Genomic DNA, 18490 nt, shown 5'->3' on the forward strand with positions numbered 1-18490 from the left:
CGAGTCCATGATTAGATGCTGCCCCAGTTGGCACAGAGCGTTAAGAGCATTTATCTCCATTTCTGGTGCAACAGGCTTAGCGAAACTAGTCACTCAGTTGATTTAAATGGCCTTCATTATGTCTTGCCATAATATTCTTTTTTTCTTCTTCTTCTTCGTATTAGAAGAGAAAGAATAATGATTTATTTTCATTAAATATGCACAGTGGGGTCCAAAAGTCTAAATATTTTGCATTTATTTCTAATTTAATATTTTTTTATATAAAATGTTCATAAGAGATTATGGGCCAGATTTACTAACAGGGCAAACTAGCATTAGAGCGCAATTCCAATTCCTCTCCCATCATATATATATATATATATATATATATACCAAGAGATTGTAAGAATTAAGAACGCAAAAGATGATGAAAAACACTGACTTTCACTGTAGCAAGTCTAATTCACTGTAGAAATTTTTCACATTTGTGACCCTGGACCACAAAATGAATCAAAAAAATCATTTTGATATATTTACGGTAAGTTTTGATATATTTACGGTAAGAAATTGACAAAATATCTTCATGGAACATGATCTTTACATAATATCCTAATGATTTTTGGCATAAAAGAAAACTTGATCATTTTGACCCATACCATGTATTTTTGGCTATTGCTACTAATATACCCCAGCGACTTAAGACTGGTTTTGTGTTCCAGGGTCACATTTTGTATTTGATGGGAATAACATACTAAAAGTGTGTTACATGTTGGTTACAGGTGTTCATGTTGGTATTGTGCAACAGTCAGTGTATGGCAAAAATCCAAAAGCATTTTCCTTTGGAAATATTGTGCAGCCACATCAAATGAGACAAACGCATCTCTGTTAATGAGCATTAAATGGCTGCTAATTGTTTGATTGAATTGCTGTCACCTATCTAAGCATGTCTAATTGAAGCGCATGGAGCGAGGCGTTTAGTGCCTCTCACAAAAAGAAGCCATCTGAATGAGAAACTCTGATGTTTTGTGTGTGGCAATTACCAGAGAAAAGCCGAGCGTGCTTTTCTTATTCTCTAGTCTTTACACAGACTTGATCTATCTTATGAAGTTGCTGTGATGCTGCGGCTTTGTGGATTTTTATCACATGGCCCGTTTGTTGCGTGAGAACAATGGCAATGCAAATAGGCTGATAAGACATTCGGTTTTTGGTTGTGAACGGGGAGGCAGGCCTGTTTTTCACGTCTGCAGAGTTTGGTTTAAATTAACTGCAAAAAAAAAAGAGGGTGCGAGAAAGAAAATCACAATCTGAAAATCAGATTATATAACGTGTTTAATAATTTCCCCTCATTATCAACACCACACTGTCATTCATGTCCCTCCAGTGTCATTACATTAGCAAACACATGAATTTGAATCTACAGAGCCCCATAAATTATAATACAAAATATGGATGGCAGCTGCATGGAATAAATGAACATAGCTTTTGTTTGCCAACTGTTTCTCACTGTTTCTGATGATACAAGTGCCAGTATTGACGGTTGGGGAGGGGGCCGAGATTTTGAGTGACATGGTGTAGCTCCGTCTTGCTGAGATAAAATTCATTCCTTTATCAGGAAAAAGCCCTTTCCTCCGCCTTTCTCCAGCACTATTCCTCCGTCCGCCTGCCTGCGTGGTGGTCTGACAGATTAAACGCCGTCACCACAATGGCATAGTTGCGTGCCGGGCTTTAATATTGTCCACTGGAGCCCCCGTTTCCTCATTTAATCCCTGTGTAATATGTTGGCCAGAAAACCCTCATGCTGTACACAATGCACGCCCAGCTAAGACACAAAAAAGGCTAATTAGTCGCCCACCCTACCACTCCGCCCCCTCTCGCAAATCCTCATTCTTTCCATTTACAGCCGCAGTATCTGGTTTTGTTATCAGGGCCACCAATGTGTTGTTGGCTGCTATTGTTTTGCTTTATTTGACATATAATGTGGCTCAAATGAAACGGTAAATTACTACTTGCGTGTTCAATTTTAACTACGAGCCGGCAAACATATAGACACCTTCTGGGTTCAATATAAGTTCTGTGGCATGCTGCCGATTGCCACTATTTGGGCTCTTCTGTCAGTAAAAAAAAAATATGTTTAACACAATGCACTTACAAAGACAGTAAGTAGTGTAATGAAATTCAATTTAAAATGTCAGGACCAGGTAACGTTTGCATGACACGTGCAAGAATAGTAGAACAAGACTGTTTAGTAGATTTTAGATAACTAGTTATCTAGTTATTAGGTAAGTGGATAACAAAATTCATCCATATAAACTTTTCCCCCTTTTTCAATAAAGGAACAATTTATGTACAGTAAAAACAGAAATTTTGTGAAATATATATACTGTATATATTTTTTTCATTTTTTCATATTTTTTTTTATATATATAAAATAATTTTTTTATAAAACCTTTCTGTGGTAAATGAGCTACAAATGCTAATAAAAGATATATAGCTCAAAATTTGCATTAACACGGAAATATTCCTTCAAGAATGTGTCTAAATGTCTTGCATCGTGAAAGTCCTTGAGCAGTATCCTTGTTTTCTCAGGTTCTGTAAATGTACCTCTGTTCTCAACCTAATAATATATATATAAATATAAATTTTACACCTTAACAAAGGTCTTTTTTAATGTTGTGACAACAAATCTCCCCGTTAATATATTTATACGGCTGATTATACTGTATGAGCACAGATGGTGTCCTCCTCAACTCATTAAAAAAAAATAAAAAATGCAAACAGACTTTAAAAAAAACATAAACATTAATATCCCTTCCTCAACTTCAGAAATATCAAACACTTGCGTGGCATAAAACCGATCTGCGAGATGTGCATAACAGTGAACAGGGGCCTAAAACAACACAGATGACACATGCAAATAAATAACTTCCAGTATGCAAAGCGAGTTCATCACATCTCTCAAATCGCTTCATATTTTCACCTGATTGTCAAGTCTGTGAGAAACAAACATACAGCTGGAGGTCTATGTAACATAATCGAATCTGTCTACTTAGTAAATCCATAAACTGATTGGCTGCTTTCAGACGTATGATCTAATGCAATATATATTAAAACTCTACAGCTCTCTTTATTTCCTTTTCATTCGATTGTACGCTGTCAGAAAATAAATATCATTATCTAAGAGTGACAGACTAAAGCTTTCTAAAATTCCCTTATGCCAGCGGGCTGCTGATGTGTCGCCTCATGAAAGCCAGCGAGATGCCTAACAATCACTAGCACACGCTAGATTGTACGGAGGAGTTTATAATTATAATCTGTGAGAGCAAGAAAAGTGGAAATTGGTGGCTTGGATTGTGAAAAGCTGGCCTCTTCAACAATGTACAGTAGCTTTTGACTGGCTTAGAAATCATCTAATGTCAGGAAATGTTACGAAGTCAGACTTGTAAGCTTTTTACAAAACTCAAAGATGAACAAAAGACTTCAATAAACAACTCTGAACTCTGAGCCCTTCGGAATAAAGAAACGCTATTTCGTCTTGGGCAATGTATGGCGTTTTTGTTAAGCTTCGCTTTGTGCCCTTGCAATTTCTTCTGCGTATTGTTAATGTTAGACAAGAAATGCATGCCAAACTAACTTATATTCAGGGATTGGGCAGTATTTCAAATACACATATTTAAAATACATATGTGAAATACGACATACTCTTTTGTATTATAAAGCCTTTGAAAAAAATCTGGCCAACGTTGCTGAAAGTCCCCAATACAGGCTTTTCAATTCCCAACTGTCAATATGACCTGAGACCTCTGGAGCGTGCAGTATTTTCTGATTGTTAACCCCAGTACAGCATCATCATGACCCTCCAAACACAATAGTTTTGCATAGAAGCCTGTTTACAAGCGCTTATGAATAAGTTAGCCCACAGCAGCGGCCAAACAGGTGGGGAAGACACTCTCCCTTGAATCTAAGTAGGTTAAATCAAGTTGCCAAATGGAGTGGATTTGACAAGGCTCCTGCTACCCCAATGAGCATGAACTATCTCATCTCCTCTGAAATGGATATTTTCCCTACATTTTCACGCTGGACCGGAAGGCCCGGGAGCAACGGCTGCCTCTGGAAACCCAAAATGAAGCTGACAGGAGTGAGACGTGAAGCTAGCGCTCTGTTTTGATCGGCACTTAAAGCCCATCGCTCGGCTCTCGGTCAAAGAAAACGGGAAGCCTTTTGACATTTTCTATTGCGACGACATGCAATCCTTCCACGGTGGTCTGTGCCTAAGGCTTTGAGAGCGGAAAACTGTTTTTTTTTTTGTTTTGCGGTGTCCAAGAGCAGCCCAGTTTGCCGTGCCGGGTTTGTCCCTGAGATGTGCGTGACTAGAGGAGGCCGCGTTCGCTGAGAGAATTAGCACAGCGACCCAGTTTAGACACCGAAAGCCTGACTCTGCGGCTCAGACACTTAACCTTTACTGACACGCGCAGTCAGCGCCAGCACTTTAGAAAGGAGGCAGAGGAAAAGGAAATGGATTGCCGTGAGTGCTATTAGCCACAGATCGAGCAGAAAATTACCTGACAAACTATGAGTTTGTGACGGCTTGAGTAATATGGTCAAAACAGAATGCCGCGGTAACGCCAACACGAAGGAAATTGAATTACTAACAATTACACAGCATTTAGTCATGTGTCCCGTAAAATACACAGTGGCTGCTCATTTCAGTGCAATGAGAACTGCAAAAATGAGCTGGTAACTGAGAAACTAAACAACAAAGGCCTTTTAAAAATCGTATAAATTAGGATCAAAAATTAATCATTCATCATCTTTGTTAGTTTAAAAATTACGTTTATAATTTTGAACCTGATGCATTATATTATATTATGTTATGTTAAAAATAAATTAATTAAAAAAGAAAGAATATATACACACTTTATTTTAATATTAACTATTTTAATATTTTAACATTTTTTAAAAGTGACTCTAAAATCATCTTCTACACACACACACACACACACACACACACACACACACACACACACATATATATATATATATATATATATATATATATATATAGTGGGTACGGAAAGTATTCAGACCCCCTTAAATTTTTCACTCTTTGTTATATTGCAGCCATTTGCTAAAATCATTTAAGTTAATTTTTTTTCCTCATTAATGCACACACAGCACCCCATATTGACAGAAAAACACAGAATTGTTGACATTTTTGCAGATTTATTAAAAAAGAAAAACTGAAATATCACATGGTCCTAAGTATTCAGACCCTTTGCTCAGTATTTAGTAGAAGCACCCTTTTGATCTAATACAGCCATGAGTCTTTTTGGGAAAGATGCAACAAGTTTTTCACAGCTGGATTTGGGGATCCTCTGCCATTCCTCCATGCAGATCCTCTCCAGTTCTGTCAGGTTGGATGGTAAATGTTGGTGGACAGCCATTTTTAGGTCTCTCCAGAGATGCTCAATTGGGTTTAAGTCAGGGCTCTGGCTGGGCCATTCAAGAACAGTCACGGAGTTGTTGTGAAGCCACTCCTTCATTATTTTAGCTGTGTGCTTAGGGTCATTGTCTTGTTGGAAGGTAAACCTTCGGCCCAGTCTGAGGTCCTGAGCACTCAGGAGAAGGTTTTCGTCCAGGATATCCCTGTACTTGGCCGCATTCATCTTTCCCTCGATTGCAACCAGTCGTCCTGTCCCTGCAGCTGAAAAACACCCCCACAGCATGATGCTGCCACCACCATGCTTCACTGTTGGGACTGTATTGGACAGATTGCCTGGTTTTCTCCACACATACCGCTTAGAATTAAGGACAAAAAGTTCTATCTTGGTCTCATCAGAATCTTATTCAGGTGTTTTTTAGCAAACTCCATGCGGGCTTTCATGTGTCTTGCACTGAGGAGAGGCTTCCGTCGGGCCACTCTGCCATAAAGCCCCGACTGGTGGAGGGCTGCAGTGATGGTTGACTTTCTACAACTTTCTCCCGTCTCCCGACTGCATCTCTGGAGCTCAGCCACAGTGATCTTTGGGTTCTTCTTTACCTCTCTCACCAAGGCTCTTCTCCCCCGATAGCTCAGTTTGGCCGGACGGCCAGCTCTAGGAAGGGTTCTGGTCGTCCCAAACGTCTTCCATTTAAGGATTATGGAGGCCACTGTGCTCTTAGGAACCTTAAGTGCAGCAGAAATGTTTTTGTAACCTTGGCCAGATCTGTGCCTTGCCACAATTCTGTCTCTGAGCTCTTCAGGCAGTTCCTTTGACCTCATGATTCTCATTTGCTCTGACATGCACTGTGAGCTGTAAGGTCTTATATAGACAGGTGTGTGGCTTTCCTAATCAAGTCCAATCAGTATAATCAAACACAGCTGGACTCAAATGAAGGTGTAGAACCATCTCAAGGATGATCAGAAGAAATGGACAGCACCTGAGTTAAATATATGAGTGTCACAGCAAAGGGTCTGAATACTTAGGACCATGTGATATTTCAGTTTTTCTTTTTTAATAAATCTGCAAAAATGTTAACAATTATTTGTTTTTCTGTCAATATGGGGTGCTGTGTGTACATTAATGAGGGAAAAAAATGAACTTAAATGATTTTAGCAAATGGCTGCAATATAACAAAGAGTGAAAAATTTAAGGGGGTCTGAATACTTTCCGTACCCACTATATATATATATATATATATATATATATATATATTGTTGGAGCCCAATCAACTACTCAGCCTTCTTATCTCCTCCCTAATTATTATGTCAAGCATTTATGATTAATGGCTACATCTAATTTAATAGTTCTCATTAAGGCTAAGACTACTGATTTTTACAAACCTCTATCCCTAATTATCAAACACATGTAACATCCTCAACAACGTCCTACATTCTCATATCCTAGCATATAATAAAACAGGCAAGAACAACTGCCTTCAGCTGAAGAACAGACTTAAGCCGCATCTAGTGACCAGAATATCATTGGCTGGACTGGGTTATGTAAAAAATCCAGTTGTCCGAAGCATTCAAAATTCATGCAGAATAATATTGTCACTCACCAATGCAGTTGTCTCTGTGCTCCTCAAAGCCGGCGCTGCACACACATCGTCCAATAGGAACGAGCCACTCGCCCTCAGCGCTGCAGTACATCTTAGGAGTGTCCCTCTCCTCAGCGTGGTCCACACACTGACCTCTGACCTCCACCAGCGAGGATGAGTCGGCCCCCGTGACCACGTCCGTGAAGACTGCCAGGTTGCGAGCCATTCCTGTGCAGCGCTTGTAATAGACTCGGACGGACACGATAGCGATGCAGGCTCCTATATCCTGGAAGGCCAAGTAGAAGCCGCGTTTGCTGAGCGGCCCAACGCCGCGGATCTCAGTGTTGAGCTTGAGTCTCCTCACACCCAGGTCCACGTTAGTGAAACTCTCGTCTGCCGCGATGGTGTCGATCTTGGAGAACTGACTCTCCCAGATGCTGGTGCCGACGTCGCGGTCGGTCTCGTAGTAGTAGAGGTTAAAGGTCTCCTTGCAGGTACCGAGCACGCCTGGCATGCTGTTGCAGTCTCGCAGCGTAAACTTCATCTCGATGTAGATCCGCCGCGCGCCGTCTCGCTGGATCCAGTTGGTCCGGAGCCAGTTGTTCTGACTCGGGCTCATAACGTTGCACACCTGGTACGTGTGGATGGGGCTGAAATACTCGTCCATTTCGTTGATCGCATCCCACTGGCAAAGACAGAACGAGAATCAGGGTTATTATAGCTAACTAAAACTAAAAACATTAAATACAAATTTAAAAAATCCATTACTTTACACGAAGTAAACATTCATTTAAATAACAGATTTTTAAAAAGTATTTGGTTTCACTTTATTTTGATGGTCCCTTTAACACATTCTATTGACTATAAGTAATGTTGCACCTACATTTCTACTAACTCTCATTAGAGTGTTAGTAGTGTATTAGCTGACTGGTAGGGTTAGGGTTTGATTAAGTTGACACATTCTTGCAAAGTTACTTATAGTCAGTAGAATATCTGTTGGGAGACCAACACAATAAGGAGATAGTAGATATGAAGCAGACAGTCTACGAATACTCTTATGAGAGTTTGTTGACATGTAGTTGCAACATTACTTAGTGTCAACAGAATGTTCAAAAGGGACCATCAAAATAAAGTGCATTGCAACATTTCCCATTTTTGTTAATTTAAGTTCTCAAATAACTTTAAATAATAATAATAATAATAATAATAATAAAATGCCAAAAACACAAAAAATTATTAAAACTTTAAATAAAAACAGAAAATGTCAAAATAAAATATAATACAAAATATTAACAATAATAGTATAGTATAATAACATATCAATAACTATAGTATAATAGCATATAAATAAAATAAAATTAAAATCAATTAAAACTTGAAATGTAACCAATTTGATTTTAATTTGAATTCATTTTTATTCATTTATATATATAAAGAAACATTTTATTTTAAAATGAGTCACTGTTGAGATCACCTGACCAGATAATAATAATAATAATTATATATATATATATATATATATATATATATATATATATATATATATATATATATATATATATATGTGTGTGTGTGTGTGTGTTTATTTATATAGTTCTTTTAGGAAGTGCTCAATGCACAAAACATAACACACAAAAAACAATATATATTTAAACAAATTAAGCATCTATCTATGCATCTGTCTGTCTGTCTGTCTGTTTATCTATCTATCTATATCTATCAAAATAAAATAAAATAAAATAAAATAAAATAAAATAAAATAAAATAAAATAAAATAAAATAAAATAAAGCCAGCGGAATGTGAACAAAAGGTGAACCTACACGCTCAAAAAATGCTGTTGCAAACACCTTGTTAATGCAATAGAGATCTTATTTGTGGATTTACATATTTACAGTGTGAAGATTCTTATAAATCAGTCCATTATTATTTCAGCAGCATATCACTTTTCACAGCGATGTGCATGAGAGCTTCTTTAAAACGTTTACATATGCATTGCGGTGCATAAGATTAATATCATGATGAATGTGGCCAGCATTTCCTTAATAACGTTCAGAATCCCTCGTTATTCATGGGTGGTTTTGTGCGGTTTAAGCAGTTTCTTATGCAATGCAAATAATCAGGCATGAATAAATATTTTATTATGAGTTGCAAATGAACTTAAAGATTCATATCATGAGCCAGAAGCAAAAAATGGAAATGCTGATCAATGTGAATGAAGCCATCCACAACCATCAACTGTATTGGTCACAGAACGCCAAACCAATAAACAGGTAAACAATATTGCAAAATAACTAATTTAAAGTTGTTGCTACTAATTTTTAGCTACACTTTTCAGTAGCATGAGCTGTTTTCAAAATACTAAAATCCAAAATCCAGTTATTTACCTGTTATGCTGCTTGATATTTCAGACTTTTATTTGCTATCATATTATTTTAATTCATTATCATAATCATACTGGTTTGTAGTGCAAATAGTGCTTACTTGAAACTAACTACAATGAAGCTATTTAAGAAGAAAGCAAAATATTATAAGTCTATAAATTATGAAGAGCTGCATAGTTCTGGTTCAAAAACAATAAGGGTTTTTGAATAAATAAACCTCGGGTGACAGAATTAAACTCACAATTAAATTTACACTAAATACTGTAAAAAGACAATACAGTAGTATACAGAATATACAACAGCAAATGCAAAGCTAAACAGCAGCATTTACCAAAATATTCTAGAAAAAAATAATAAAAAAAATAATATATATATATATATATATATATATATATATTATGATAAAGATGCAAAATATATGTGGTGTTTCACCCTTGTTTGAAAAGAAAAGAAAAAACTAAATTATAGTACAATATAGTACTATATAAATTATATACTATATACTATATTATATACTATATAAATTATAGTAAAATATAGTACAATGCAAAATGTCCAGTCAAAAACAGTAGCATGTAACAAAATATTTTGGAGAAAAAGTATAAAAATGATGCACAATATATATATAGTGTTTGCATCATTGCTAAACTAAAATAAAATAAAATAAAATAAAAACACCCACAGCTGCAAGTTTATTTCCCATAAATTTCAAATATTTGCTTTTGCAAATAAGTAAAGTTTGGTGCTAAAAAATAATAATATTAAAATAATAAAATATTAAAACATAAAATTAAAATTGAAATAAAACTGAAATAAAATATAAATAATTTAATGAATAAGGAATTATAGTACTATACAAAATATACAGAGTCAAAAACAGCAGCATGTAACTAAATATTTTGGGGTAAAAAAATATGAAAATGATGCAAAATATATATAGTGTTTGCATCCTTGTTTGAAATAATAATAAAAAAAAATATTAAAATAAATTCAATATAAAATTAACTAAAATAAGAAAATACAGTATAAGAATTAATAAGAAAATATACCACTTCACAGAATATACAGAGTCAAAAACAGCAGCATGCAATTAAACTCTGTCCCTGCTTGAAATAAATACAGGAGCTTGCCACCCAGCTTCCTCAACACTGATGATAAATAATTAAAATCTGGGTTCCTCAAGACTTCTAGAAACACTGATGAAATATGCTATACAACTTTCATCAGTGTGAACACTGAGTGACTTTCAGGTAGACGATCAAGAACAACAGCACTCCGTCTTAAAGGGAAGCACCTCTTCTCTCCTCAGCGTAAGCAGAGCGTATGGACGGCCGTCCTCTGTGAGGACCTTATTTTGATAGAGCTGTCTTTGGGCAATTAACTCTTCTCTTTGGTCCTGCTCATGAAATAGTGAATTGAAGGCTAGTGGCACTGTGAAAGACGTCCAGTCGACTGCGTAGAGCCTCGCGAGGAGGAGCCGCTACGTGCCGCCACACAGCGCGGCTTTCATCTCTGGAGCTCTGCGAGCCAGTGCTGAATACTCACTGCTAATTACAAGCGGAGGGCTGCTGAATAAGCAGAGTGGACAGATGATGAAGCTCAGGAAGCTATGGGAAAACTGTCAATAATGAATGTTGCTGTATTAAACAATATGCTATATTCGACACAAGTAAAATAATCTTAAATTTACAGTTTTTGGAAGTGAAAAAGAGTGTCATCTTATAATTTACAGCGAAAATTCCCAGACCTGCCTGTGTGACAGCTCACATTTGTAGACTGTTTTTAATTGCAATAAATGGTTTTAATTTACATGAGGTTTTTGTGTTACATCTTTTTGCTCAGTTTAACTCTGTTTTTATTTTTATTTTTTAAATGTAAATTTAAGTTTTACAGTAAAGTTCTCACACTCACAGCTGACAGTTTATTTACCATAAATTTGTTTTTGCAAAGTAATCGGGATTAATTGCATCCAAAATAAAAGTTTTTGTTTACATAATGAGTGTGTACTGTGTATATTTATTATGTATATATAAATACACACACATGCATGTATATATTTAAGAAAAATATGTTGTTTATATGTTAAATATATTTATATATAATATAAGATATAATAATAGAAATAGAAATGTTTATACATGTAAATATTTTCAAAATATATACTGTATGTGTGCGTATTTATATATACATAATAAATAATCTGTGCACATACATATATTATGTAAACAAAAACTTTTATTTTGGATGCGATTAATCGTTGACAGCACTAATATTTACATATAATATCAATTATATTAATTTAAATATATGCATGGAAATATTTTCAAAATATACACTGTATGTGTGTGTATTTATATATATATTAAATATACACAGTATACACATATGTAAACAAAAACTTTTATTTTGGATGCAATTAATCGTGATTAATCATTTGACAGCACTAAAATAAATAAATACATAAGTTAATTTAAAAACAAAAATAAAATAAAAACTGAAAATAGAAAAAAAATCTGTAATTCTAAAAATGAATCCTTTTTTCTATTTTTTTAAAGTTAAATCAAAATATTAATAAATATTATAATACTATATAACCGATACTAAAATAATGGTGCTGTAATGCATGTTGCTTTACATAAAAGGTTTCACATCTGCATCTGTGCACTTATGGTCTTAGTCGTAGTAGTAGCAGCAAAATAGCATCACATATCATTATGTTGTTATGGGAAAATTATGGTTTTACGGCCTGTGGAGAGCCTCGGGATGTTCTGTTATTAGCCTGATACTCTTCAAGGCTAATCTCACATCTATTTTCTCCTCTATAGATATTATTACAAACTCTTACATGATATACGGTGAGATAAACAACAGGAGGACATGAAAACAAGACTGGGATGTGTTTAGAGAACAGATACTACAAGTGAAGTGGTGAAGGCATCATAATACAATACTAAAAAATAGTTTAGTTCATTAAAATAAAGCTGAAATAAAATAAAATAAAATGAAATATTAGATTTAAAAACACTAAATCTAAAATTTAAAAAAAAAAAAAATTTAAAATTAAAAATTAAAATTAAAAAGGAAAATTAGTTATTGGCAAACACCTTGGCAACCGACAGGGGAAAAAAAGATGAAGTACTAAAATTACAAAAACGAAAACTGAAAAAAGTAAGAAAGAAAAATAGAAATATAAAAAAAACCCATCAAAAATAATAAAATGGCAAAAGCAAATTACTAAAATGACTAAAGCTAAACAAAAAGCACAATAAAAACTGCAAACAAAAAAAGAATAAAAATTATGCTTTGTCAACCAACAACAACAAACAAACCAATAAATAAATAAGTTAAATAATAAATACTTAAGTACTAAAATGACTGCAACTAACAATGAAATAAAAACAAGTTAAATATAACAGAATAAAAAAACAATCAAATGACAAAAGCATACTAAATGTTAAACAAAAATAAAATAAAAAACAAAAACGATAAAAATTGCACATTACAACCAAATTAAATAAAATGCTAAAACTACAAAAATGGTAGTAAAGCAAAAGTACTAAAATAATGAAAGCTAAAACTAAAATAAATTAAAGCAAAATGAAAAAAAAAAAAAAACTACAAAAACTAATAAAAATGACAAAATCACATTACTAAAATTATTAAAACAAACTAAAAAAATTATATATCATGTGATATAAAAATGGCCCTGGCAACCAACTGAAATCAAATAAGTTAACTTAAAAAGCATCACAAAGCTTTAAAAAACTAATTAGTAGCACTTTCTAAGGCAAGCAACACAGAAAATGCAGAAAATGTACAAATCATGTATTCCTTTGTTATCAGTCAAAAAGTGTTGGTGACACTTTAGAATAGGGAACACTTATTCACTATTAACTACGACTTTTCCCTCAATAAATTCCTAATCTGCTGCTTATTAATAGTTAGTAAGGTAGTTGTTAAGTTTAGGTATTGGGTAGGATTAGGGATGTAGAATAAGGTCATGTAGAATAAGGCATTAATATGTGCTTAATCACTACTAATAAATGGCTAATATTCTAGTAATATGCATGCTAATAAGCAACTAAAAGACCCTAAAATAAAGTGTTAGCAAAGTGTTTTACTAAATCTTTTCATTGCTAACAAGGGCAAAAGTGCTAACTTATAAACAGCGGTTGGACAAGCATAAGTTTAAGGCCGTCACAGCAAAGCCAGTAGCATTCAGCTCCCACTGGCCTTGGGTAGATCTTCTCCTCTGAATACATTACGGACACGACTGGCCTAATTGAAAGGGAAAACGCTGACCTCAGAGGAGCCTTGAGCTCGGCCACCGTGAACTTGGCCTCTTCTCACAAGTACATCTTCCAAAGCAGCAGATTTCCTCGCTTCCCTGGCCTCACCTCGGCCTGCGCTTCCCATGGGGAAACTACAAAAAGCCTGATGCGGTAATTAAAATGTTGGATTCGAGCGAACACCGTAACCAGCCTCCCACTTTGAGTCTTTAGCGGTTAAATTTAATTTGTCCTTGCACTAATGATTAGATTAGAGAGTCTGTTCAAATCTAAGACTTTGCAGGTTGGCTCGAGGGCTGCGAGTAATTCGTTTAGTTCTTTCATCAGGTTTCCGATAAAAGTCTGCGTTTTGTTTTAGCTAGATCTCATATTAGACGATCAATGAGAGAAAATGATTGAAATTAATCAAAGTGACGGTACAATGAGCCGCAATGAAAATCCTTCTGTTCAGATATTTTTCATCTAATAGAGACACTTTTTATGTAAATTGAACTAATCTACATAATCTCCATATCGATATAAAAGGTAGGCTATTATTTTAATGCAGATACATGGCTTCTCAGATCACGGGAAGAGAGAAACTTTTATTCAATTAAATGACATACCTCAATGATAGCTTTATTGAAGCACATTATTATAAGAATTACAAAGCAAAACAATAATAATTAATAAAAATATGGTCATTATAAATTAATGCAATATATTTAAATGAATATATTAAATGTGTTTAATTATATATTATTAATATAATAATGTAATGTAAACTTTTATTCATTAAATAATTATATTATATTATACATTATAATAGATAAATTTTCCACAGCTTAATGACAGATTTACAGAAGACATAAACACCCATTATTTAAAATTATATTGATATAATAATAAAACAAAATACAATTATGTACAGACATACAATTATAATAATAAAATAATTCTTAATTAAACTAATATTTTAATTATATTTTAATTTTAATAATTGAATTTTTATCAATTAATTCATGTTTTACTGATCCAAAATACCTCTATTAATTTCATTTCCTTGTGGTAATCAGGAAATATTCATGGACTATAAACTTTTATTTAATTAATACAGCTTTATTTGAAATAAACAGATTATTTCAATTTTAAATTAGTAAATGTTTGAATTATAATAATCAGAAATTCAACAATAATTCTAAATTAATTAAATTAATATTTGAAACATTAATAAAAAATAATAATAGCTTTTAATAAGTTAATTTTAATCAAGTAATTGTTTTGTATCTGTATCTGGCTGTATAGCTGTATATAACATGTCCCTATAGGTCCACATTCCCTCTATTCATGCAGGGGCCCTCATTAACTCACTTTTAGCATCTTTGTTTGAATAAAATATTGAAGTGTCTCATTTTTTATTTTGGTTTATTTTTATGGGACATGTCAAACCCTTCAGTGCAGAACCAGGGGAGATTGTTCTCCTGAATACATCCATTCATAATCCGTGCCGTTGTTCCTGGAATGAGCGCAGCACAAAACAAGCAACTGCAAATATACATGCAGTCATCACAAAGAACTAAAGCGATTCTGAAACACACCCCAAGAGTCATACATGGAAGATGTCACTAAAAATACACACAAAATAGCATTTGTTCCCACTTCGTCTGTACAAATCTGCAATAAGCATTTTCCCAAAATAATGTGCAAATAACACTAACAGAAAAGTACCAAGGTGTCAGAGTTTGGCTGGTTATCTTAAAGGCATAGTTCACCCAGAAATGATCATTTTGTCACCCTTTACTCAACCTCATGTTGTTCCACAAAGAGGACACTTTTTTTTGTGTGTGTTTTTTCTATACAATGAATGTCAATGAGGTTGTAAATACCAACATAGCTATTTGTGTGCTCTACATATATAAGAAATTCATACAGGTTTGAAATCACATGAAGTGTGTCACGTTTAGTCCAAAGATGAAGACGATGGTGAAATTCAAACGAGGTTTATTAAATAAATCCACAGACAGCCAAACTGCGGAGACAGCTGTGTATAACACAGACAATACCAGACCACTGAAAGGTCAAACAGCAGCAACTTAAATACAAGACAAATAAGGGCAGTAACGATGAACACCTGAGTTGATAAAATGAATTACCATGACAACTAAAGTGTGGCGGGAAAACTGAACAAAAGAAGACAGGAAACTACAGAGAACAAACTAAAAGTCCATGATAATGAAACTAACTAAACAGAACAATGATATAACGCCCCCTCCTGGAAGGCGCGACCTCGTGCCGTAAATGAAGAGGTAAGGGAGGGATGGTGGGGGCATTGGAGGAGGGTGAGGAGCTGAAGAAGGGCTGGAAAGGAGGAGCAGGCAGAGGGCTGGTGAGAACAGGCAGGCAGATAGGCAGCGACTCCATGGAGGCACAGATGGTGGGAGCAGCCATGGGGGTGATGACTGGAGGAGTGGCCAGATGTTGCAGACCCAGAGCGCACCAAGGATGACAGGCCACGGCGGAGACGATGGAGGGAGGAGCCAAGGTGTTCGTGTGGCCGACGACATCCATGGGACGACCGAAGGAGACAGAGCCGATGTCAGGGGATCCCAGGGCAACGACAGAGAGCTGATGGAACCAAGCAACACCGCTGGCACTGAAGACCTAGGTGGAGCCGGCGGGAAGGAGGAGCCCGCCGAAGCCATAGGGGTGGAGAGATAGAGAATAGTGGAAGGCTCGCAAGTCCGTGGCGTAAGCAATGTGACAACTGACAGAGGTGGAGCCAGAGGGATGAGGGAGCCCGGTGGAGCCGTAAAGCTAAGGGTCTCTGGTGGAGCTGAGGGTGGGAGAAGCCAAGGCAGAACCGACAGGTCGACGGGCCGAGGTGGAGGGAAGGGATCAGAGGCCAGAAGCGGAGCCAAAGGATCCACTCGCTTAGGCGAGGCTGGTGGCTGCATGACCCGAGGCTTCACATCATTGCAAGGCATCACCAGGGAAGACAAATGGCTGCAGGCATCCAGCTGAGACAGGTCTGGAGGTTTGGCTGGGATTAGTGGTGGTAATGGAGGTGGGAGAGGGAAGTTGGCGGGACCACAGATAACCGTTTACAGTTCATACAGAGTGAATAATCAGTCTCTGTGCTGGCTAAAACCAGCAATAACGAAGAAGGTGTAGATATTTCAGGGTGGGAGGCAGTATTTTCGTGTCCAGTCAATCATCCAATTCTCACCGGAATCAAACTCCACCAAAATTCCTACTAGGACGTCTGTAGCCGGCTCACACCGCTGGTCAGACTCACTTTGGGGCTTCGGCTCCAGGGCGTTTGTGGGCGCTGTCGTCACAGACTCCATTGTTGCGGTGGGCAGAAGCTCTCCGCCTGTGGGGGGCTCTGGTGTTGTCGTCTCCATAGCGAGAAATGTTGGTGGGCTGCGCTCTGGGTCTGGTTGTGCGATGTCTGTGTGCACTAATGAGTGGCGGGAAAACTGAACAAAGGAAGACAGGAAACTACAGAGAACATACTAAAAGTACAAGATAATGAAACTAACTAAACAGAAATGTGACAAAATGAGTAAATTATGACAAAATTTATTTTTGGGGGGTGAACTAACCCTTTAAACCCATGCTGGTAGATGGTCGTAACTACAACATTATTCTGGCAAAAACTGATAGTGAAGATACACACAAAGTAGTTGTGTATTCTGATGCAAATAGTGATTTTTGTTTTGTTTTTTGCACAAGAGACTTTTCTTATTTAATCAATGTTAAAAATCTTTTTTGCTGCTTTTTTATGGAAACTGTGATACCCTACCATTCAAAAGTTTGGGGTAAATATGATCAATCGATCCATCAATCAATCCATCAATCAATCAATAAATCAATCATTCAATCAATCCATCCATCAATCAATCAATCAATCAATCAATCATTTTATTGAACAAGCATGAATTAAACTGATCAAAAGTGACAGTAAATATATTTACAAATACATTTACAATTGTAAAATAAAAAAATAAATAAAAATAAATGCTGTTTGATTAACTTTCCATTCATTAAACTATCCTGAAAAAATATATAATGGCATGTACATGGTTTTCAACACTGACAATACTTAGAAATATTATTGTTGTTATCAAAAACATAAAAAAAATATATATATTTCAAAATTTTGGCCAGTGTGTGTATGTGTGTGTGTGTGTGTGTGTGTGTGTACAATGTGCACTAATGTTTAGTTTAAACAAAATTTATAAAAATGTAAATTTAAAAAAATTATATCACTGCAAATGCTCTACAGTTTTCATAACCCAGTTCATAAAGCAGTTTGGACCCTGTTCAAAATGACCAGTTTGAAACAATGGCCTGACAGGGATAAGAATAGTGTGAAAAGCCATAAATGCTGCTGAAAAAATAAAAATAAAAAACTGGCAGGGAAAAGTCTTCTCTAAGTTCTTGGTGATCCAATTTCAGATTAACAGAGAATAATAACAAAAAAACCCTTTGAATCTGGTTTGACAAAAGCAACACAGAAAAACTGGCCATGCTGGGCTGGTATTTTCAGTGACACAATCATGTAGCTTCATCTTGGAATCCTGCTTCGCTCAAGTGTGAGAAATCTTGATTTGAATTGAATTCTCTGCCTGCAGATTGTAATACAGTCTTTGACAGCGGTAACCTTTGTGGAACGTGTCTGTTAATTGCGTATGTCGTCCGCATGCTCGCACGCAGATTTATGCTCCATCCACAGCCATGTGGGTTAAGAACATCTCCCTCTGTCATCCACTGTTAACATGTGTTCAGTGATTTAGAGTCCAATAAAACGAGCCCAGCAAGTGTACAGAAACTTTTAAAGG

General features: G+C 35.7%; 1 protein-coding gene across 6 annotated transcripts in view; it reads right to left on the bottom strand.

Annotated features, from left to right (window-relative positions):
• Positions 1-18490, bottom strand: part of epha8 (eph receptor A8) — a 184595-nt gene that overhangs the window by 33763 nt on the left and 132342 nt on the right. For all 6 annotated transcript variants that reach the window (XM_058790811.1, XM_058790809.1, XM_058790807.1 and 3 more), the window contains one exon: positions 7018-7681. In XM_058790811.1, coding sequence (XP_058646794.1) covers positions 7018-7681 — 664 coding nt within the window. The remainder of the gene's footprint in view (positions 1-7017; positions 7682-18490) is intronic.

The sequence above is a fragment of the Onychostoma macrolepis genome, chromosome 11, assembly GCF_012432095.1.
Source record: "Onychostoma macrolepis isolate SWU-2019 chromosome 11, ASM1243209v1, whole genome shotgun sequence".
NCBI lineage: Eukaryota > Metazoa > Chordata > Actinopteri > Cypriniformes > Cyprinidae > Onychostoma > Onychostoma macrolepis.